This window comes from Pristiophorus japonicus, chromosome 4 (assembly GCF_044704955.1).
Source record: "Pristiophorus japonicus isolate sPriJap1 chromosome 4, sPriJap1.hap1, whole genome shotgun sequence".
In the NCBI taxonomy this organism is placed as follows: Eukaryota; Metazoa; Chordata; class Chondrichthyes; family Pristiophoridae; genus Pristiophorus; species Pristiophorus japonicus.
In genome coordinates this window covers 39,074,254-39,099,225 of record NC_091980.1, presented here as the reverse complement: position 1 = coordinate 39,099,225, position 24,972 = coordinate 39,074,254, and the positions used below count along the sequence as shown (strand labels likewise).

General features: G+C 42.7%; 1 protein-coding gene across 2 annotated transcripts in view; it reads right to left on the bottom strand.

Annotated features, from left to right (window-relative positions):
* The window catches only part of rars1 (arginyl-tRNA synthetase 1), a 47,923-nt gene extending 23,259 nt beyond the window's left edge, over positions 1 to 24,664 (bottom strand). Inside the window, exons 1-4 of one of the 2 annotated variants that reach the window (XM_070878104.1) lie at positions 24,551 to 24,664; positions 11,101 to 11,235; positions 5,601 to 5,789; positions 1,990 to 2,098 (exon numbers count right to left, since the gene is read on the bottom strand). In XM_070878104.1, the coding sequence (XP_070734205.1) occupies positions 1,990 to 2,098; positions 5,601 to 5,789; positions 11,101 to 11,235; positions 24,551 to 24,595 (478 nt within the window). In that variant the 5' untranslated portion in view covers positions 24,596 to 24,664. The remainder of the gene's footprint in view (positions 1 to 1,989; positions 2,099 to 5,600; positions 5,790 to 11,100; positions 11,236 to 24,550) is intronic. The other variant, XM_070878105.1, reaches the window with a different exon arrangement.
* Positions 24,665 to 24,972: the final 308 nt, after the last annotated feature.

The window sequence follows — 24,972 nt, the reverse complement described above, 5'->3', positions numbered from 1 at the left end:
TCTGTTGCAGGAACATTTGACAACAAACTGCAGACACTGAATCATTGTCAGGTTACCAGTTCATACTTCAGCTCCCTCCATAGCGAGCTTCTGATCTCAACTGTGGTGTCACATAGAAAGAAAAGACTTGGAGTTATATAGCGCCTTTCACAACCACCGGACGTCTCAAACCGCTTTACAGCCAATGAAGTACTTTTTTAAAAAAAGTGTAGTCACAGTTGTAATGTCGGAAACGTGGCAGCCAATTTTTGCACAAGTAGGTTTCCACAAACAGCAATGTGATAATGATCAGATAATTTGTTTCAGTGATGTTGACTGAGGGATAAATATTGGCCAGGTCAACGGGGATAACTCCCCTGCTCTTCTTAGAAATAGTGCCGTGGGATCTTTTATGTCCACCTGAGAGAGCAGCAGGGCCTCGGTTTAACATCTCATCCGAAGGACAGCGCAGCGCTCCCTCAGCACTGCACTGGAGTGTCAGCTTAGATTTTTTGTGCTCAAGTCCCTGGAGTGGGACTTGAATCCACAACCTGCTGACTCCGAGGCAAGAGTGCTACCCACTGAATCACAGCTGACACTGCAAAGAGCCCACGAGTGGAGGTCTAGCACTTCCTCCCCAGTGGGCCGGTCAAAACTGAAGGGGCAAGAGACAAGAGAGATATTTCTATCTTTATTTCATAATTTTGAAACAGATGGAGTTCAAAATTAAAGCTGTCTTCCCTTACCAAATTTTAAAATGCGGGCAAGCGTAAAAGTTGTCTACAGGACTAGGTTGATTAATTTTCCCAAATCAGTCAATGTACATGCTCTGAATGCAAATTAAATTATACAAGGTCAATGTATTAACAGCCAATCAGAACTCCGCATGACATGGGAACACCTGCTTATTAGTAGCCAATACAATAATTCCTACTGTTTCTTTACATCATGGATGATTGACAGCTCTGACTTAAGAAGCTCTGGATTAAATAAGTATTGTAGAATTTTCCTATAGTCTTCAATTCAGGCAAAAGATATGAACTTCTTGGGTGAACATGAAATCTGCACAAACTGCCTGTATCTGTGTCAAGAAGGTCTACGGAGAGCTGTTTCATCCATGAATAATGCTGTTATCATACTCTTGATACTACTTTCTAAGAGTATGCAGAAATCAATTGCAGGCTGCGGAAAGAGTGTGTGGCAAACCAGTCCCCCCTACCTGTGACAGAGACTGTGGTTCTCGTATTGGACTGTACAGCCACCTAAGGACTCATGTTAAGATTGGAAGCAAGTCTTTCTCGATCCCGAGAGACTGCCTATGATGATAATGAGAATTACTTTCTAAAAAATTTGATATTGATCCCTTATGGGCAGATTCTAATGTCATTGTTTTTAATTATTCTGCTAATTCAATATCTCAGGATCATTTGGCTTCTGTGTATTAACCGGTAAATAAATCTAACAGTTTTAGTATGCATTGGTCTGGTATATTTTGCATTTCGGCAAAGACACAGGAATTTGATGGGCAGCCCATACAATCCACTGAATTATCCAGAGTTAGGGGCTAACTGTTAAACCTGACCAAGCTAATGGATATGATCCGTATAGACTTTGGACAATAACGATAACACCTTTTTCCATGAACGCAAGAAAGTGTCAGATTAGCTCTGTTGCTGGCACTCTTGCCACTGCAACAGAAGACTGTGGCTTGAACCCTACTCCAGAATTTGAGCACATATTCCAAGCTGACCAACGTGGTACCAAGGGTGTGCTACACTGCTGGAGATGCTGTCCGTCAGGACAGACTTTGAACTGACATCCTGTTTGACTTTCCAATTAGCTGTTAAAAAGCTAAAGGGAAAAACACTTGGGTTGGTATTCTGGAATGATGAAGGGTCTTTACATCTGAATCAATCTAATTAGTAAAGGGGAAATATTGAGCAAAATATCTCAAAAGCAGAGATTAAGAAATAAGAAGAAACATAAACTCAATCAATAAATCACACTTACCTGGTCCAGCAATTTCAACCTTTTCAATTATATCATTTTTTGGAATGTTATTGATAATTTTCTGGGCAATCTCTTTGGGATTAATCTTCTCTCCTTTGGCTTTCAATAGCTGAAAAACAATCCGTGAACAAGGGATATTGTATATTCTTGTTTTAGAGAAAATTGTTATGAGCTCTAAAGCATGAATTTGCTTCTGATCTTCATTTGCTCACAAAACCAAATCTTTCTCTCTCACTCCTCACTTTCTAGTTGTGTAGGTATAAAACCAGGCAAAACCATTTCTAAATATTGTTCAAAATGGTGCTGCTTGTGAATTTTAGTATCAGCAAATTTTTTTCCTCAAATGTTTAGAGGTCATGCCCTTGCTCTATCTTTTTGTTGGCAATGTATATGCTTGGTTGTCATGTGCTGCTCCTGTAAAATGCATATTTTAGCTAATGCAAGTTCTCCCCTACTACTGTATGCAGAGAACAACACTTAGTTGTTTGACCTGTGGTTTTTTGCTAAGTTCCCTTCCTCCAACTGTGATACAATTTGGCACAATTGGGCAAAGAATGAACGCAAGAAAAGATTGTGAACTACATGAATAGTTTTCAATAAAATTGAGGAAATTACACTTTTCAGAAGAAAAAAAAAAATCCAATTTTTATTGTTGGCTCCAAAATTTTGGCAAGGCACCAAAGAAAGTATCAAAAATACATTTTCTGGGACAAATCCATGCCTAGAAAATTTTTTTTTATGCCATCAACACTTACACCTTAGATTCAGATGTAGATTTATTGTGTTCAATATAAGTGAAGGAATATTTGGAATACCAACATCTTAAGTTACAAGAACTTTTAGTGTAATTCTTGGTTTTCACATATTATGGGCTTAAATCTATTACTACTTTTGAGTTATCAGCTTTTTTTTAAGCTGTTAGTCAGTTTTTGTTAAATTTCTGAGATTGCAGGTAGATACGTAGTATAAAAGCACATTGGGATGTTTTACTATGTTAAAGGTGCTATATAAATTTAAGTTGTTATAGGTTGCATTTCTAGATATAGTCTTTTGCAAAGTAAGAATATCGGGATAAATAAGTTAGTCAGCTCTTCAGTAATTATAAATAAGTGGCAATCGGACTTTACAGTGAACAAACACAGAACTATTTCAGTGTTCCAGTGGACCAAAACAAAGCTTTCAAGGTGTAAGACCTCCCCGCACCTTGGATTCGGATAAAGTAAAGATATAATTTTACCTGGCATATGGTGCCTTTGGGTTTTCCTCGGCAGGCCACTCATTAACTGAAAATGCAACTTGATCTTCCGCTGCTTTTGTCTCTAACCCCTCATTGAGCTCAGATTCTCTCTTTTTCTACTTGAATAGGTAAGTGGTGCAGTGTATTTGCTTCATGGTTTCTTTGCTTAAGAATTCATAGCAACACATTGCTATTCAGAACTAGTTGGTTTATTAGCAAAGGTTAAACAATCACACTACTCATTACCAGTTCATCCATCAGGCTCACAACAGCATACATCATCGTGGATCCCCTGAACCCAACTGGCTGGAGTTTTATTGAGTCTTGTGAGCATCACGTGACTGGCTAAGCCGCTCCCAACTCAATGGGCTCAATTTTCCCCAAAGCTTTATTTTGGCATACTTGAAGAGTTACGGCAGTTTTTTTGGGACCCAAGTACGCCAAAAAAAAATTTCTAAGTTCCACCGTTTGATTTCTTCATTTTGGTGCAACCTAACCTGTCTTTTGTTTTGGGGTGGGGGGGCGAGCCTTGATCTGCGCCAAAAAGATCGGGTTGCCACGGTAACCAGGGACACAATGCGGACTGAGGCTGGAAAATAACACTTACAGCTCAGCTCGCAACCTGCAGAAGCACCTTAAAATACATTGCAGCAACTTCACAAACACATTAAAATACATTGCAGCAATGTACCTCCATTAAATTATAAAAGACCCCCCCATCCCCACCCCAACACCGATCCCCGCCCCTAGCCCTGGCCGAATGGATTGCCGGTCTACTCCCCTAACCCTGGCCTAGTGGCCTCCCGGTCTGCTCCCCCACCCCTAACCCAGGCCCAACGGCCTCCCGGTCCGCTTCCCCCCCTTCACTTATCTCTCCTGCTGCTGCTGTCCGGGCATGTGCTGCAGTTACCTGTCTTTATTTACTTACCTGCGCCGACTTCCTTAACTCGCCAGAAGGTTTTTCTACAAAGGCCACATACGCTGGCCTAAGAAGAACTGGAGTAACTCTCAGATGACCAAACTTGCCTAAATGGCCAGAATTGGCATGGGTGGCAGGTTACGCCCCCTTTGGCTGAAAAAAAAACATACCTTAAAAAAAAAATCGGAACTGAGTTACGCTGGTGCAAAATGATCGGGGAAACTGTGGTTTTTTAAAACTTAGGCCAAAAAAAGCGGCACAAATCACTGGGGAAAATTGAGCCCATTAGCTCTACAAACCTGTGAGCATACTCACTGGTGCATACATTACAGGTGGTATAACAGGGCAGAATCAGTTGTAAATGTAATTTTACAGAACTGGAGAGCATTAAAATTAGTTAATTGTGCTGTATGGGAAATGTAGTACCAGCATGAGGTTTAAAATTATTTAAGGGATGTTCAATGTTTCAAGGTAGTGCCCTCACCCAACCAGTCCCTGCCATCGAGAGGTAAAGTCCTTAGGTGCAGTGTGCAATTTTTTATGACATGGCCTTGCAATCATCATCATCAAAGGCGGTCCCTCGAAACGAGGATGACTTGCTTCCGCGCCAAAAAAAAAGACAAGTTCACAGGTGTTTCAATGAAGGACCCGAACTACATCCTGAAGGGTGGAAGATGCCTGTGCGCGCATTTTTTTAATGTGGGGTGGCCGCTGCACACCAGCCACCACATGGACTTGGTCCAGTGGCAAGGATTACCCAAAACAACTGGAGACCAGCTCTGCTGCATGGACCTAGTGCACACACGTATCGCAGTGTGGGCTGGTCCGTGTTGCCCCTGGGCCCCTGGCCCCAAACTCGCGCCTCCCCTGGGCCCCGATCATGTCCCTCCACAGTCTCTCGCCGCTCCTTGACCCCGACCTCGCTGCTCCTGCTGTATCTGTCCACGCTCCAATCACCGACCTGGATCTTGATGATGTCACTCTTCATAGCCGACGCCCTCCTGCACCAGCTCGCGCTGTAACTTGTAGTGGTATGTCTCCACACTGCCCATGTGAGTCTAGATGTACATTTTAGTGGACATAATCAAATAAGGCGCACTCAGCTGCTGTAGGTTTTGCATTGTATTATTTTAGCTATCCTGCTGTAGTAATACACAACTTGTTTCACAAAAAAATATGAATTTTCTCTTTTGACAGCACAATTTTTTGCTTGTTCAAAAAACATTTCTCAAAAATAAACCTGCCCCCAAATTTTTTTTTAGTGGAACATGACAGCTCATATACACAATGTCAAAGCCATTTTTACGTTCTACAAATTAATGCACCAACGCCTAACAAACTGTAGTGGTTATGAAAGAAGGAAATACCGGAGACCATACCAGTCCCAGGTGATTACTCGCTCCATAGTAATCCTCTCCAAGTAATCTTGTTCTACGGTTAACAACTTTCCCATACCTGAGATATTGCCATGGCACTGTTGCATTGATAATCTCCAAATTTTGGATGCTGGCTTGGTGTGACTGCTAATGGCAGGTTTTCAAAATGTGGATAGGTAACCTTGATGGCAACACTGAAAATGTTCTGTAGATGTTGGTTGATGTTTATCATGCTGGTTCCTGCTTTGCTCTCTTCTTCTTGTAGACTCTGAAATAAATGAAACACACAAAAAAAGTTGATTTTTGGAGTCAGAACCTGCAGAAAACATTTTCTCCATGGTCCAGAAAGAGAAAGTGAGAGTGTTTTACTTTTATGCCACTAAGGGGAATTCAACAGAAATCAATTTTATGGCATTACAACATTAGGTTAAATATCCAAGAACTTACCAAGGGCACAAACACTGCATAGATGGTTGAAGACACACTTCTTTTACTTTAAAGATCACAAAATGTTTAAATGTATATTCTTTAGATTTGGTGGTGGTGGTGATGGTGTGGGGATGGAGGGAGGTGAAGGAGAAGGAAGGCAAGCTAGAAGTGATCAGACACAGCCTCAATAAGATTCATGAGGAGCCAGGACCACTTCAGGAAATTGGGTAGCATATTTTGAACAATGCAGATGAGGAGAATTCGGTACTTCTAGATATAGAAAATGATGTGCAGGTTTTGCTGTTATCTTTGGCCTCAAAGATTTCCCATCTTGTGTGTAGAAAAACAGGTCCACTCATCCCAATCAAGCAAATGGAAGGATTCGATTCAACAATTAGCTATTTTTAAATGTAAAACCTTAGAATAGATAGAATGTTAATGGACAATAATTTATACAAGCAACAGTTATGTGAGTCAGTAATAAAAGAACTTTGGACTTCTGCATTCTCTCAAGTGACTGCTGTCTGTCGACACGAGTATCATGGCAAGTGGGCTGAGAGAAATAAAGAATTTTCTTTGGTGGCTTCGGCCCTAAAAGGTTTGAGAACCCATGGATTAAGAAGATGAGTTGCTTTTTAATACATCAGTTTTGGTAAATTTGTGTGCTATAAATATGCTTAATTGCTTTGTAGATAGAATATTGGCGAGATAAAATATATTTTTTTCAATGAGGCTACCCTTAATTGGGACTGACTGTCCTTAATTGGGACTGACTGTCCTTAACTGAGCTTGAACAATGCATTTAAAACAGTAATCAGTCCATGCCAGCGTTTATGCTCCACTCTAGCCTCCTCCCATCTTTCCTCATCTAAATCTATCAGCATAACCCTCTATTCCCTTCTCGCTCATATGCTTGTCTAGCCTCCCCTTAAATGCATCTATACTATTCACTTCAACCATTCCCTGTGGTAGCGAGTTCCACATTCTCACTATGCTTTGGTTAAAGAGATTTCTTCTGAATTCCCTATTGGATTTCTTGGTGACTGCCTTATATTGATGACCTCTAGTTATGTTCTTCCTCACAAGTGGAAACATTCATCTATCAAAATCTTTCATAATTTTAAGGACCTCTATTAGGTCACCCCTCAGCCTTCTTTTTTCCAAGAGAAAAGAGACCCAGTCTGTTCATATTTTCCAGATATGTGTACGCTCGCATTTCTGGTATCCTCCTTGTAAATCTTCTCTGCACCCTCTCCAATGCCTCTATATCCTTTTTATAATATGGCGACCAGAACTGTATACAGAACTCTAACTGTGGTCTAACCAGGGTTCGATACAGGTTTAGCATAACTTCCCTACTTTTCAATTCTATACCTCTAGAAATAAAACCCTGGTGCTTGGTTTGCTTTTTTTTTTATGGCCTTGCTAACCTGTGCCACAACTTTTAGCGATTTGTGTATTTGTACTCCGAGATCCCTTTATTTCTCTACCCCACCTAGACTCGCACCTTCCAAGTAATAAGTGACCTCCCTGTTCTTCCTACCAAAATGTAACACCTCACATTTATGTGTGTTGAACTTCATTTAGCAATTATATGCCCATTCTGCAAGTTTATTAATGTCCTTCTGTAATTTGTTGCAGTCCTCCTCAGTACTGACTATCCCTCCAATTTGGTGTAATCCACAAATTTAGAAATTGTGCTTTTGATTCCAAAGTCTAAATCGTTCATATGAATTGTGAACAACAGTGATCCCATCACTGATTCTTGTAGAACACCACTGCCTACCTTCTGCCACTGTGAATAGCTACATTTTACCCCTACTCTCTGCTTTCCGTCTTGAAGCCAGCTAGCTATCCATTCTGCTACTTGTCCCCTGACTCCGCATTCTCTGACCTTGTTCATCAGACTATTATGGGGTACCTTATCGAAGGCCTTTTGAAAATCTAGATAAATTACATCTACTGCATTATTATTGTCTACTCTCCCTGTTACCTCTTAAAAATTCAATGAAGTTGGTCAAGCAAGACTTTCCCTTTTGAAATCCATGCTGACTAATCATTATTATATTTTTGGTTTCTGGATGTGAGAGCAGCTAATGTAACGCCTCTGTTTAAAAAAGGGGGCAGGCAAAAGGCAGGTAACTATAGGCCGGTTAGTTTAACATCTGTAGTGGGGAAAATGCTTGAAACTATCATTAAGGAAGAAATAGCGGGACATCTAGATAGGAATAGTGCAAGCAAGCAGACGCAGCATGGATTCATGATAGGGAAATCATGTTTAACTAACTTACTGGAATTCTTTGAGGATATAACGAGCATGGTGGATAGAGGTGTACCGATGGATGTGGTGTATTTAGATTTCCAAAAGGCATTCGATAAGGTGCCACACAAAAGGTTACTGCAGAAGATAAAGGTACGCGGAGTCAGAGGAAATGTATTAGCATGGATAGAGAATTGGCTGGCGAACAGAAAGCAGAGAGTCGGGATAAATGGGTCCTTTTCCGGTTGGAAATCAGTGGTTAGTGGTGTGCCACAGGGATCGGTGCCGAGACCACAACTGTTCACAATATACATAGATGACCTGGAAGAGGGGACAGAGTGTAGTGCAACAAAATTTGCAGATGACACTAAGATTAGTGGGAAAGCGGGTTGTGTAGAGGACTCAGAGAGGCTGCAAGGAGATTTGGATAGGTTAAGCGAATGGGCTAAGGTTTGGCAGATGGAATACAATGTCGGAAAGTGTGAGGTCATCCACCTTGGGGAAAAAAAACAGTAAAAGGGAATATTATTTGAATGGGGAGAAATTACAACATGCTGCGGTGCAGAGGGACCTGGGGGTCCTTGTGCATGAATCCCAAAAGGTTAGTTTGCAGGTGCAGCAGGTAATCAGGAAGGCAAATGGAATGTTGGCCTTCATTGCGAAAGGGATGGAGTACAAAAGCAGGGAGGTGTTGCTGCAACTGTATAAGGTATTGGTAAGGCCGCACCTGGAGTACTGCATGCAGTTTTGGTCACCTTACTTAAGGAAGGATATACTAGCTTTGGAAGGGGTACAGAGACGATTCACTAGGCTGATTCGAGAAATGAGGGGGTTACCTTATGATGATAGATTGAGTAGACTGGGTCTTTACTCATTGGAGTTCAGAAGGATGAGGGGTGATCTTATAGAAACATTTAAAATCATGAAAGGGATAGACAAGATAGAGGCAGAGAGGTTGTTTCCATTGGTAGGGGAGACTAGAACTAGGGGGCACAGCTTCAAAATACGGAGGAGCCAATTTAAAACCGAATTGAGAAAGAATTTCTTCTCCCAGAGGGTTGTGAATCTGTGGAATTCTCTGCCCAAGGAAGCAGTTGAGGCTGGCTCATTGAATGTTTTCAAGTCAAAGATAGATAGATTTTTAACCAATAAGGGAATTAAGGGTTACGGGGAGAGGGCGGGTAAGTGGAGCTGAGTCCACGACCAGATCAGCCATGATCTTATTGAATGGCGGAGCAGGCTCGAGGGGCTAGATGGCCTACTCCTGTTCCTAATTCTTATGTTCTTATGTCCTTCTATTTTCTCCTTTAGTAGGGATTCCATTACTTTTCCCACCACCGATGTTAAGCTGACTGGTCTATAATTCCCTGGATATTTTCTATCCCCCTTCTTAAATATAGGTATTACGTTAGCTATCTGCCAGTCCTCTGGCACTACAACTTTTTCTAACAAATTATTAAATATGCGTAGTAATGCCTCTGCATCCACACATTTTAAAAGAATCTAGGGAAGAGATAGCAATCATGCGTGGACCAAAGGTTTCATCCTCTTTGTTTGATTTGTTTATTTAATATATCACCTCTTTTTATTTTAAATGCACTTATCTCATTACTAATCCCATCAATGTCATGTCCACCTGTTCTATCTCCCTGGTAAATACTGAAGCAAAATAATTATTTCATATTTCTGTCATCTCTCTCTGTCATTACCTCTGGTATAATCCTGTCTATCCCTTAACGGCACTATTCCCATTCCAACCTTCCTTTTTTATTAATATGCCTATAAAATATTTTACTATTTTGTTTTATGTTCCTTGATAATTCAATTTCATAGTTCCTCTTTGCCTTCCTAATTGTTTTTTTGACCTCTCCTAATGTCTTCGTATTCTCCCTTATCAGACAGTTCCCTGCTGTCTATGTACTTAATGTATGCCTCTTTCCTTACCCCCAATTGTTCCCTCGTGGCTTTATTTATTCATGGAGTCTCATTAGTATTTCATTTGTTCTTTCCTTTTAGCTGAATATATTGTTCCTGCACTCTGTTGTATACCGTTTTAAATGTTTCCCATTGCTGTTCTACATCATTGTTTGCCAATATTGTGGCCCATTTTATTTACCCAAGTTCCATTCTCAGCCCCTCAAAATCAGCTTTCCTCCAATCTATTACCCTGGTTTTCGTCATATTTATATCCTTCTCAATTATCATCTTAAAGCGTATTATATTATGGTCACTATTGACTAGATGCTCCCCTACTTTTACTTCTCTTATCTGCACTGGTTCATTCCCCAATACGAGATCCAAGAGCAAATCCTCTCTCGTTGGGCTTTTTACATATTGTGTTAGAAAGGAGTCCTGTACACATTGTAGGAACTCCATTCCCTTATCTACGTTACCTATCTCTTCTGTCCAATTAATATCAGGGTAGTTGAAATCCCCCATGATTATGTGTTTTTTACTCATTTCCCTAATTTGTCTGAATATTTCTTCCTCCACCTTCCTTCCACTATTAGGTGGTCTGTAGACTACACCTTCCATGGCAGCGCCTCTGCTAACTCCCACGCAATTTTGCGGGAGCCGGTAGCACTCCCCCCCCCCCCCCCCCACCCGGCGAAAAGTGTTTTCCCGGAGTTGCTAACAGGCATCGCAAAAAAGGGCCCCCGTTCTATAACTTTATTTATTCCCTTGCCATCAATGTCATCCCTTATTTTATTATTCCCTATGCTCTCTTTTCCTATTTTGATTGTATCGTCCCACCAATAAAAATTCTCCCACATATACCTTATGATCAACATCTTAAGATTTTTCTTTCTCCCTCCCCAAATATTTTCTATAACCCCATTAGTCTGCTTTCCAAATGAGTTACAAGGATCCACATTAAAACACGACTCACCCGCTTGAGAACGTTTAACCGGTACTTGAGTTTGGTGTTTTCCTCTAACATCTCGCCCAATCCCAAAGAGAAATCTAGCACCACAGGGTTTTTCAAGCTCTCGATTTCAGCAATGAGAGACTTGATTTCTTTCTCCTAGACAAAGGAGGTAACAAAACAGAAACTGAGACATGCCCAACGATATGTAGACAGTGGGGCAGATTTCCAGCTTGCGTCCGGGCATAATACAGGCGTTCCAGATCCGATATCTGTTCTAGAACCCAATTGATCATTTCCACATTAAATTCAAAAAGTGTTGGTTTCTGTAACAGACGGTCGCTCCAAGAGGCACAGGTTTTTTGCCAGGGCAACAAGTTGAAAATCTATTTCAATATCTCTTACTCACAAATAATAAATTGCAGTAAGTTTACATCAGGCAGACTCTATTCATCTATTCAGTAATTATTTTTCTAACAATGATTATTGTAACCCTACAAGAATAATAAAGAGAGAGGAAAAGAACATGCATTTACATCGCGCCTTTCATAACTTCAGAACATCCCAAAGTGCTTCACTGCCAACAAATTACTTTTGAAATGTGGTCACTGTTGTGATACATAAAAACTGTAATAGAAATAAAAATTACAATTAATAAAAACATTACACATATGAAAGAACAAGTTTTATTTGAAAACTAGTTGTAAATCTTACTTTTTCCCTCAATGAAACATAATGAAGCATCACTACTTTTTGCTGATTGATTATTCGCAACATAAAATAGGTTACTAATCGCAGTCATGCTATTGGTTGGAAAGCTACAGAATGCTGTAAATATGGTATATTTGTATTTGATAAAGTGCCATGTAACAAACCTGTTGCAAAGATCAAGACCGCTGATATTACAGTGGCAGCATGGAGAACAGGTTGGCTGAAGGATCGAAATAACAGTCGTAAATTAATGTTTGTTGGATTGGCAAAATCTAGCTAATGTGTGTCCAGGGCTGTGACCTCTGAAGATTAAATAGGTTCTTTGTCAACAGTCAGGCAATCAGAGTATTAATTTTGTTACCAATTACGGTGTTAAATGCTAAATGCACTCTCATGGGCTATAGTGATTTGTTTGTTTGGGACTCTTGGCCATGATAGAAATCTTTCTAAATGTCTGACATTAACCTGCAAGTTTGCATAGATTAAAATGTCAGATGTAATGGACTAGACAAAGATACAACCTGATTGTTTTGGTGTTACTATCTGATCAGAAACAATGGTAGGCTGCTTTCCCACATAACTAACAGTAATCCCTAAATATGTTGTCTGTCAACACAAAGAATCTGGGGCCGAAATTCACCGTCCCCGAAGGAACGGCTACCACGAAGTTTGGGCGGTCAACCGAAAAAAATCGATCGGCCACTGCAGTCGGGTATTTTTCCCTCCCCGAGCCATATTCAGTTCGGTGGCAATTTGAGCGGTGTGCACTTCCACCGGCAACGGCGCGGTGAAGCCGCTGTAAAGGAGATTTTCCAGCGGTGAACTATGCAGCGTGCAGGCCGCTGGAAAGCAGCAAGTACAGGGATTTTCAGCTGCACAAAGGTAAGACTTTTCCCAGCAGTGCCCCCGGCGAGGTATTCGAGTCGGTGCTCGAACGGGACACCGCTGGAGTGTTGCCGCGATCGGGACCCTTTGGTAGGGAAATAGTTTTATTAATTTTAGTATTTTTATTTAAGATTACAGCATCCACTATTTTTATTTTTTAATAGTTTTATTAATTTTTTTGACTCTATTCAACCTGCTGAGTGTGCCCGGAGGTTTGCACATACTTTTGTACAACTTTCAGGTCTGACTCTTTAGTGGAGTCCTGTGGGCTGCAGAGACCTGCTTGGCAGGGTTCACCCTGAGGATGGGAAGAGTGTTGGGAGGGCGACATCTGGTCAGAAGCAGGGCAGCACGCAGGAGAAGGCGTCGCTGTCAGCACTGTGCAGACAGGCAGCGGGCAAGGGAGGCAGCAGCCATGATTCATTTATTCTGCGCTAGACCAGTGTGTCCACCGTCTTCACCGGCCCGAATCAGGATTGCGGTTGGCTGCTTAGGGATATCCTGTCCACTTGGCTGCTCACTCCACTGTGGAACCCCAGGACAGCGCCAGAGCATGCATACAATGACGCTCATTGTGCCACCAGGTGCATCATCAAGCAGTGCATTGCATCTTTAAGCAGAGGTTCCGGTGCCTGGACCGCTCTGGTGGCAACTTGCTGTACTCTTCTCAACAGGTCTCCATCATCGTTGTGGTCTACTGCATGCTGCACAACCTGGCCATCATGTGGGGACAGCCGCTGGAGGTCGAGCCAGCAGTACCACCTGAGGAGAAGGAGGAGGAGGATCCCCATCGCCCCAGAGCTAGGAGGCAACGACCCATTGCCAACCTGGAAGGAGCCGGGTGCAGACTGGCCAGCACACTCCTGGGAGGGTGTGTCCTCACATATATGGAGGTGCCTGATACCTCCCCTGCAATCTCCCTCCATGCTTTATGTACTGCCTGTCTGCCAGGTCTCCCCACGTCAGGAAACAGTATTCTTCTTCTGTCCTCCACACCGTCCATCAGTGTCTCCAGCTCCATATCAGTGAACCTGTTGACTCTCCTTGCACCTCTTACACCAGACATCCTTCCAATCTCCTTCCCTCCTCAGGGCCTTGCTGCAAACCCTGGACTTTGCAGCTGGCTCATGAGAAACCCTTACCTGCATGCTGAATTTCTCAGTGGTGATAACGTTCAAATTAAGACATCCACACCGCTGAAAGATCCACGTTGGAAGGGTTCATTAGCGCTGGAACCCATTTGTTCACTTTTGCAGCTGAATATGGGGTGGCCCAGCCACGAAAAAATTCCGCCGCCAATGGTCCCAAAAAGGTGGGGGGAGCACCAGCTTTTCCAGCGGCCCTCTATTTCTCAGCCATTGCTGGCTTATTCCGTCTATTCTAAAGTCCTCTCAAAGAATACATGTAATAGAAGTATTCCTCTAAAATTAAGCTTTGTTTCTGTCCGCTGATAACCAGTAAAGATAAGTTTTCTGCAATATTATTTCTGTTGCTAGAGTGCACCAACACATTAACATTAACAAGGTTGTATTTTCATAACGGGTTCTGATCCTTACCCCAATTCTTATATCTTGGGAGATGAAAACACAGCTACAGGTGGTATAAAGAAAATAAATTTGAAGGAAAAATTAACAAGTTTATTAGCAAACAATTAATCTCACCCTTTCAATCTCCAAAAACAACTTTAGTTAAAGGTCAATGCAGGTATTGCATTATCGTGCAGGATTTTCTGGTGTTGACTCAATGCCAAGTGGTTGCTGAATTGGTTTACACAGACCAACGTGACCCAATAGTTCCACCAAACTCATGTATGCTTTTTCCTTCAGTGTGACTTTTCGTCATCGGTTTGTGTTTTTGAAGATATTTTTTAACTCTGTTATATTTCACAATGGGTTCAGTGTCAACAGTCATCCTTGAGTGAGTTATAATAATAAATGTGGCCTAAGTACCTGGACTGGCCATTAAAGACATGAATCCACTAAGTGGAATTACATTTGGGTGGGGGGGGGGGGCGGTGTGGTGAGGGGGAATTCTACCAACCAGGAATTAAATATATAAATAGATAGATAGAAAGGGCCTCTATTGCATTTAACCAGGCTTCAGGAGAGCACCAGCTAGTAATTAATAGATCAACCCACCAGCCATCAAATCATTCATTAAATATATCTGCCCTGAAAACTTACAATCATATTTCCTCTGCAGCAAATCGGCAGTAAAATAATTAAATAAATAGGTAGATATGCCTGAATAAATATAGTCAGCCTTTATGGCAAGCAGACCAACTACAAATTCATCAATGAAACAAATGGGTACTGGGCTTTGGGTACAACTGGACAGCCACCGTCACCACCAACACACCATGTCCACTTCATTCGAAAAGCCTATGTCCGGCAATTTGCGGCCTCTCCAGGTGCGTACAATGTGTGCACGCACCTGAAGAGGCCCCATAAATTCTGGGTTTAGGCACGCGAAGGGCATGTGCCTAAACCCGGCACTTACGATCTGTCAAAGTTTGACAGATTGCACGCATCCCCGGGAGAAGGGCCTTCGTGGGCAGAGAGTTGGGCTATTTCCCCAACTCCTGTCCAGCGAATGTCCTTCAAACTCTTACGGTGTCTCAGTCACCATTCTGGTCAGAGTTTTAAAAGATAGAAAAATTACATTTTAACACTAATGTTTATATTAAAAACCCTGTCCATTGAGGCAAGTTTATTTTTAACCCTATTAAAACTTTTTTTTTAAATCAAATTTTTTTTTTCTAAAACATTTAATTTAATGTAAGGTGTTTTTTTATTTATGTATTGTGTTTGTGCTTTAGGGGGGTATTCTCATTGATAGTTAATGGGAGCTCCATACAAACGGAACTCACCATTACTATCAATGAGAATACTCCATTTTCATTGGTTGTCCAGGCCCACGTGATCTCAGGATGCCCGTATGCTCCTGGGATACGTGGGCCTTTGCGCTGGGCTGCGCATCTAGGCCTCGGAGCGGAAGTGTTCCTTCCTCCGGGAACGCCGGGTACTTTCGTAAAAAAACATTTCGGTTGGAGGCATCCGCTTGCGGAAAGCCTCTGACCGCAATTTCTAGCCCTATGGCCTAGAATTTGCAGTCAGTGGCAAAGCAAAGGCGTTCACCCCTGGCCCCAAAGTAAGCTTGCCACAAAGATCTTGGCATCTCTGTGGTGTGAAGTTCAGCTTTTCCGACGTGCAGTTGAAATCAGCGTAAATTAATGGGCAATCCTTAACGCGAACTGCTGTGACATCAACGAGCTGTCTAAGCAGCCAATCACAATGCAGAATTCGAACAGACCAGGAAGTGAGCAAGCTCCTTTGATTCTAACTTTTAAAAAATGTTATAGAGAGCAAACAAAGACTGGGGCTCTTGTATGCGGAAAAGATAAACTGAAATAAAGATGAACTTTATTTTAAAAATAAAAATTCGTTTTTAAAGTTTTAAAAAAATTGTAATTTTTATTAAAATGGATAAATTTGACACTGTGCAAAATTAAATTTAGTTTTTCAGGGTCATAATGTTTGTTTAGCAGTCAATACGCTGTTAAAATTCCAGTTACACCTAATCCAACTGGGTCTAACTTTGAATAGGGTATTTAACAGTGATACCACCGCAGAAGAGCCACAGTTTTCGTCAGTTTCACTGATTGCAGACACGGGGCGGAGGACCAGTGTTGGAGCACTGAATGACAGGCCGCACTTCAGGATTTCCATGTTAGGATGTACATGCGCTAAATCCAGAAGTTGCGATCAGTTTCAAAGGTCTGTTCGTTTGCTGTTGTTACCCACTGCAAATTCCAGGCCTATGTGTTCTGACATTATGTCAGCGTTGCCATGGGCGTTCCACTAATCTATATAACATTATAATTATAGACAGATTCTCTCGTCATTTGTATATTTCAACAATTTTTATTCAGTTCTGTTCCTAAACTGGTTTTGCTATTTCACTTTACGTTATCCTTTCTTTGCCGTTACATTGGCTCCCAACATCCATTTGAAAGTGGGAGCAATTCAAAAATGTTTCTGTTGGCTAAAAATTCAGTTTCAAAGGCCAATCTGCATTTAGAAGCTGGACTCGGTTGCATTGTAGGTCGACTCTCGACTTGGAAATTGTGTCCAAGCAGGAAACATATCAACAACACATGGGCCCCAAGTTTCGTGCCGTGGCGAAAACGGCGCACCTCCGAGCTGGGCGCCTGTTTTTCGCGCCGAAAACTGCGCCTAAAAAAAGTCCGATATTCTCGAGCTCCTTGGAGCTCGATGTCTGCTTGGCGCGGCGCGCTCTTCGCAGCAGGGGGCGGAGCCTAACACTCGCGCCGATTTTCTAAGTAGCAGGGGGCGGGTACAATTTAAATTAGCCTTCGTGGTGCTGGCAACCCTGCATGTGCGCGTTGGAGCGTGCGCGCACGCGCAGTCTCACACAAACATTGGCACTCGGCCATTTTTTAAAATACTGCAGAAAAAGTGAAGATTTGTTTCTTGGACCCTGCAAAGGCTTGTAATTTAATTTTTTTTGATATTTCTGTGTGTGAGGGAGTGCTTTTAGCAGCACTGCTGAATAAATCACCTGCTGAAATCAGTGAGTTCAGCTTTTCACTGCTAAACTTGCAGAACCGGTGCTGCATTGGTGCTTGCAAATTAAGGACTGTGTGTTTGGAGAAATAAGAGTGCCAATTCAACTTTGCAATAATACGTGGTGTTGACAATGCAGCACCCATTCTGCAAATGTAACTATAAAACTGTCGATGTGGCTGCCTCTCCCTGTCCAAATGGCCTCAGTCCCCCTCACAGCTTGAAGGCTGCTGCTGTATCTTCGGCTGCCGGCCAGCCACTGACGCCGCTGATATCTCATGGCCGAATGGCCTCGGGTCCGTCCGGTGTTACTTCTTCGCGGCCAGCCACGAAGAGAATGAAGGACTGCCTCAAGCACTGCAGCTCAGCTCGAAGCTTGCTGCCGCTGCCGTCGAGACACTGACGCCACACCGCTGCCTGTCTCCAACATGATAGGCCTGCCTGAAGCACTTTCACACAGGTAGGAACATGGTTTATTTAATCTTTTCTTTGCTTATAAATTTTTATTCAGGTTGGATTTATTTGTATAATATTTGTATAAGTGTAACTAAGGATTGATTGTAGAATTTAATGACTTCCCTTCCCCCCCCCACCTCGTTCCCTACGCCTAATTTGTAACCTACGCCTGATTTTCTAAAGTGTAGACAAGGTTTTTTCAAGCGTACAAAAATCTTCACTTACTCCATTCTAAGTTAGTTTGGAGTAAGTTTTCACTCACGAAACTTTGAAATCAGGCGTAAGTGGCCGGACACGCCCCCTTTTGAAAAAAAATTCTGTTCCAAAGTGAAACTGACTAGAACTGGAGCAAACTAAATGTGGAGAATTCCGATTTCTAAGATACTCCGTTCTACACCAGTTGCTCCTAAAAATCAGGAGCAAATCATGTGGAAACTTGGGGCCATGATCTGGTCCACTGTAGCCTGACTACCGAACTGAGTAAACTCATCTGTGCTGCTCAGATTCGCTGCCCAGTGAACACCCCACCGTCCACTCCCCCAACCATAAACTAAAAAATATCACAAAGGTGTAAATGATACTGTGCATATAAATTCCAGTGTATCAGTCAATTAACAACAAAAGTTTTTATTGTGAATTTACTCAAACTCTAATTCGTAGAATTATTACTAACAAACACTGAAAGCAAACTATATATATCCCAGCGTCCACGCAAGAACAGATACTGCCTAGGGTGAGGTCGAAATAAAACACAGACTATGGAGTTGGAATACCTCCATTTTTGAAGCTATTAAAAAAACTTGCTATTTCCTGGAATCTCAGCCTTTAGAATAAGTTCCCAGGAATTTATGGCATTTAATTGAATAAAATGTATTTCCATTATGTGCTGTTCGGGCTCAGTAATTAATTCCCAGTATGTGATGACGCAGTGTGCAAGTATAGCTGGTGCTCAGCCATTGCCGAGCCAAGAGTGGCAGCACCACTTCCTTTGTTCTGCATTACAAACTTTTATAAATTCGTAAAATCAGAAATTATGGCAGAGAAGGAGGCCTTCGTACCAGTGGGAGCTCTTCAATAGAAGGTCATGGCTGATTTTAAATCATAAATGCAGGCAAAGCACAGAGACCAAAACACTGATCATAGAATTATAGAATATTACAGCACAGGAGGCGGCCATTCGGCACATTGTGTCCACGTTGGTCGAAGAAGAGCAACCCAGCCTAATCCCACCTTCCAGCATTAGGTCTGTAGCCCTGTAGGTCGCAGTGCACATTCAAGTGCTTTTTAAATGTGATGAAGGTTTCTGCCTCCACCTCCCTTTCAGGCAGTGAGTTCCAGACCCCCACCACCCTCTGGGTGAAAACATTTTTCCTCATCTCCCCTCTAATCCTTCTACCAGATACTTTAAATCTATGCCCCCTGGTTATTGGCCCCTCTGCAAGGTGAAATAGGTCCTTCCTATCCATCCTATCTAGGCCCCTCATAATTTTATACACCTCAATTAAATCTTCCCTCAGCCTCCTCTGTTCCAAAGAAAACAACCTCAGCCTATCCAATCTTTCCTCATAGCTAACATTTTCCAGTCCTGGTATCCTCGTATATTTTCTCTGTACCCTCTCTAGTGCAATCACATCCTTCCTGTAATGTGGTGACCAGAACTGCACGCAGTACTCAAGCTGTGGACTAACTAATGCTGTATAAAGTTCTAGAATAACTTCCCTGCTCTTGTATTCTATGCCTCAGCTAATAAAGGAAAGCATTCCATATGCCTTTTTAACTACCTTATCGACCTGTCCTGCTAACTAAGGATCAGTGAACATATACTCTAAGATCCCTTTGTTCCTCCACACCTCTCTGCATCCTCCCATTTATTGTGTATTCCCTTGCCTTGTTGTACTCCCTAAATGCATTCCCTCACTTTTCCAGAATTAATTCCATTTTCCTGCCCAACTGACCAGTTTGTTGATATCTTCATGCAATCTACAGCTTTCTTCCTCTCTGTCAACCACATGACCAATTTTTGTATCTGCAATTTTTTTTTTTAAATCATGCCCCCTACATTTAAATCATTAATATATAATACAAAAAGCAAAAGATCAGCATGAACCATGGATGGTTGGTACCTCCACTTGTATCTGTATCCAGTTGCCTAGTTTCCAGCTGCATCTGCTGCAATTTTATTGACACCAATCCAACTCTCCCAATTTTAAAGTGCGTTTCTTTGGTTAAAATGGAATTTAATATGAAGTGTGGTGTTAGATGTTTATTTCCTTTGATTATATCAACCAGCCTCCAACTACAAAGGAAAGCCAGCACTAAACAGCTGTAAATGATGTTTTGAGTTTTATGTCTTATTTGTAAATTGGAATATAATCACATAACCTGCTTTTCCTTATTGCACAAGATGAGACAAAACTAAAAGACATGCATTTTAATAGCACCTTTCACGACCACCAGACGGCTCAAAGCACTTTACAGCCAATTAAATACTTTTGGAATGTAGTCACTGTTGTAAAAAGGGACACGCGGCAGCCAATTTGCGCAAAGCAAGCTCCCACAAACAGCAATTAATAATGACCAGATAATCTGTTTTGTTATGTTGATTGAGGGATAAATATTGGCCAGGACACCGGGGATAACTCCTCTGCTCTTCTTCGAAATAGTGCCGAGGCATCTTTTACGTCCACCTGATAGAGCAGATGGGACCTCGGTTTAATGTCTCATCTAAAAAACAGCACCTCCGACAGTGCAGCACTTCCATAGCAATGCACTGGGGTGTCAGCCTAGATTTAAGTGTGTATGCACTTTGACAGACTGGGACAGATCTTAATTACGAACCAGCCATACTGCTGACAACAACCTTCCATTTACAGTGCAGTAATAATACAATGATACACTGCTCATTGTGTTTGACAGGGGTAGTGTAAGTGTATAATGGATAATAGTGTCTGAGATTCTTCAAGCACGGTCCAAATGGACAGACAAGCAGCAGTCATGGGTGATTAGTGGCTGCTTAGCACATTAAAACTGAGCCCTAGGACTAATGTACCTGCTTAGCAAAGCATGTCAAATTTAAACTGGGGGCAGCTCAGCACTGACTGTCGATCACAAATGTGGACAAAGAGGGGCATCAGGTGAAATACCAATGATTGGAATATATATAATTACTTCTGGCATTATTCCAGTGAACCTTTGCTGTACTTTTACCATTATACTACTATCCTTTCGCACCAACGTTAGCGTCCTCGATCAGGCCAACATCCCCAGCATCGAAGCACTGACCACATTCGACCAGCTCCACTGGGCAGGCCACATTGTTTGCATGCCTGACACAAGACTCCCAAAGCGAGCGCTCTACTCGGAACTCTTACACAGCAAGCGAGTCCAAGGTGGGTAGAGGAAACGTTTCAAGGACACCCTCAAAGCCTCCTTGATAAAATGCAACATCCCCACCAACACCTGGGAGTCCCTGGCCAAAGACCGCCCTAAGTGGAGGAAGTGCATCCGGGAGGGTGCTGAGCACCACAAGTCTCATCACCGAGAGCATGCAGAAATCAAGCGCAGGCAGCGGAAGGAGCATGCGGCAAACCAGTCCCACCCACCCTTTCCTTCAACGACCGTCTGTCCCGCCTGTGACAGAGACTGTAATTCCTGTGTTGGACTTTTTTTTTAATATTTCAAAATATACTTTATTCATAAAAAAATCTGTACAGTACATTCAAAGGCATTTCAATACTTTTAGCTGCGGTCAGCATTCCCATACACTATTATTTGGATGCTGACGGCAGTTCCATTCGTTACATTTTTGTTCAGTCACATAAGAACTCACTTTTAGAGTGGAAGCAAGTCTTCCTCGATTTCGAGGGACTGCCTATGATGATGATGATCCTTTCTATAAGAGTGGCCAGAACGACATACAATATTCCACTTGTGGCCTAATCAATGTCTTGTGAAAATTCAGTCTCACTTTCTTGCTTTTATATTCGCTGCCCTTATTTACAAAACCAACAGTGTCAGATGCGGCTCAGTGGGTAATGCCTCTGAGTCAGGAGATTGGTTGTGAGTTCAAGTCCCACTCCAGGAACTTGAGCACAAAAATCTAGGCTGACACTCCAGTGTAGTGCTGAGGGAGTGCTGCATTGTCGGAGGTGCTGTCTTTCAGATGAGACGTTAAACCGAGACCTGCCTACACCCTCAGGTGGATGTAAAAGATCCTATGGCACTATTTCAAAGAAGAGCAGGGAGAAAGAAGAGCAGGGGTGTTATCATCAGTGTCCTAGCCAATATTTATCCCTCAATCAACATTACAAAAACAGATTATCTGGTCATTATCATATTGCTGTTTGTGCACAAATTGGCTGCTGCATTTCCTACAGTACACTTCAAAAAATACTTCATTGGCAATAAAGCATTTTGAGACGTCCGGTTGTTGTGAAATACAAGTCTTTCTTACTATTTGACTTTAAAAAAATGTAATTTTCTACCTGCAATCCTAACATTAAAGATCCTAAGAACATAAGAAATAGGAGCAGGAGTAGGCCATACGGCTCATCGAGCCTGCTCAGCTATTTAATATGATCATGGCTGAACCAATCATGGACTCAGGTCCACTTCCCTGCCCACTCCCCATAACCCCTTATTCCCTTATCGGTTAAAAAACTGTCTATCTCTGTCTTAAATCTATTAAATGTCCCAGCTTCCACAGCTCTCTGAGGCAGTAAAATCCACAGATTTACAACCCTCTGAGAGAAGAAATTTCTCATCTCAGTTTTAAATGGGTGACCCCTTATTCTAAGATTATGCCCTCTAGTTCTAGTCTCCCCCATCAGTGGAAACATCCTCTCTGCATCCACCTTGTCAAGCCTCCTCATAATCCTATACGTTTCGATAAGATCACCTCTCATTCTTCTGAATTCCAATGAGTAGAGGCCCAACCTACTCAACCTTTCCTCATAAGTCAACCCCCTCATCTCCGGAATCAACCAAGTGAACCTTCGCTGAACTGCTTCCAAAGCAAGTATATCCTTTCGTAAATATGGAAACCAAAACTGCATGCAGTATTCCAGGTGTGGCCTCACCAATACCCTGTATAACTGAAGCAAGACTTCCCTGCTTTTATACTCCATCCCCTTTGCAATAAAGGCCAAGATTCCATTGGCCTTCCTGATCACTTACTGTACCTGTATACTATCCTTTTGTGTTTCATGCACAAGTACCCCCAGGTCCCGCTGTACTGCAGCACTTTGCAATCTTTCTCCATTTAAATAATAACTTGCTCTTTTATTTTTTCTGACAAAGTGCATGACCTCACAATTTCCAACATTATATTCCATCTGTCAAATGTTTGCACTCTCACTTAGCCTGTCTATGTCCTTTTGCAGATTTTTTGTGTCCTCACACATTGCTTTTCCTCCCATCTTTGTATCATCAGCAAATTTGGCTACGTTGGCCTCCAAGTCATTAATATACATTGTAAATAGTTGGGATCCCAGCACTGATCCCTGCGGCACACCACTGGTTACTGATTGCCAACCCGAGAATGAACCATTTATCCCGACTCTGTTTTCTGTTCGTTAGCCAATCCTCTATCCATGCTAATGTATTACCCCCAACCCAGTGAATTTTTATCTTGTGCAGTAACCTTTTATGTGCACCTTGTCAAATGCCTTCTGGAAGTCCAAATACACCACATCCACTGGTTCCCTTTTATTCACCCTGTTTATTACATCATCAAAGAATTCTAGCAAATTTGTCAAACATGACTTTCCCCTTCATAAATCCATGCTGCTTCTGCTTGACCGAATTTTGCTTTTCCAAATGTCCTGCTACTGCTTCTTTAATAATGAACTCCAACATCTTCCCAACCATCAATGTATCTGCACCCTAGATCTTGATCTCCCTCCTTTGAACTTTAACCTTTTCCAAGATGATCCAATTCACATTTTTCTGCGTTTCCCACCAATCTTAGTCTTTTTGAGCAATACATTGACCAGTACAATGGGAATTGCTATTCATAATGGCCCAGAATTTGCTGGAGCAAGGCATCTCGCAGCATGTCCTGTTTGTTGGGTTGTTTTCCTTGACCTTCAGTTCAAAAAATGTTTGTTACAAATTGCTGGAGATGCAAGCTGGCGAGGGCAACGGGGCATCTGAGGCCTTGGTGAATGACGGACCAACAGTATATCTCTTTAAATGCAAAAGTTTCCTACATCACAACAGTGATTGCACTTTAAAAAGTACTTGATTGGCTGTAAAACACTTTGGGATGTCCAGGGCTTGAGAAAGGCGCTACATAAAAGCAAGTGTGTCCTTCTATACTCATGAGATTAAGGATAGAGAAAAAAAGAGGAATGAGAGAGAAAGAAACAGGGTGAATTAGAATCAAATTAGAATACAGAATGAGAATTTGGGGGATTAGATTGAAAGAGAGACAATAAAAACTGTGATGCTCTTTACAATTGATCAGCCCGCTCAACTGTGATGCCCCTCACGGTTGATCAGCCCGCTCAACTGTGATGCCCCTCACGGTTGATCAGCCCGCTCAACTGTGATGCCCCTCACGGTTGATCAGCCCGCTCAACTGAGATGCCCCTCACGGTTGATCAGCCCGCTCAACTGAGATGCTCCTCACGGTTGATCAGCCCGCTGTCACTCCAGCTGCCTCTTGGTACCGCCAAGAAAAAAGGGCCTTCAGGAGAGGCGGGGGAAAGAGAACGCAAAACTGCAAGAACGCTGCAGCTTCAGCCAGAGGGATCCGAGAGTGTGAGGAGAATCCGCCGGGACTGGACCCGGCCAGCCCCGCTCACTGAGCTTCAGCCTGCCCCGGCCACGCTCACCTGCTCTTTCATGCGGGCTCCGTACTCATCCATCAGGCTCGCCATCTCTCCCCGTCCGTCAGCTGCTCCACGCCGCTCGCTCCTGCCCAAGGTCCGCTGACCCGGAGGCTAAACTAGCGCCACAGCGCCTCCTGTGGCCCGGAGGCTAAACTAGCGCCACAGCGCTACCCGTGGCCCGGAGGCTAAACTAGCGCCACAGCGCCACCTGTGGCCCGGAGGCTAAACTAGCGCCACAGCGCCACCCGTGGCCCGGAGGCTAAACTAGCGCCACAGCGCCACCCGTGGCCCGGAGGCTAAACTAGCGCCACAGCGCCACCTGTGGCCCGGAGGCTAAACTAGCGCCACAGCGCTACCCGTGGCCCGGAGGATAAACTAGCGCCACAGCGCCACAGCGCCACCCGTGGCCCGGAGGCTAAACTAGC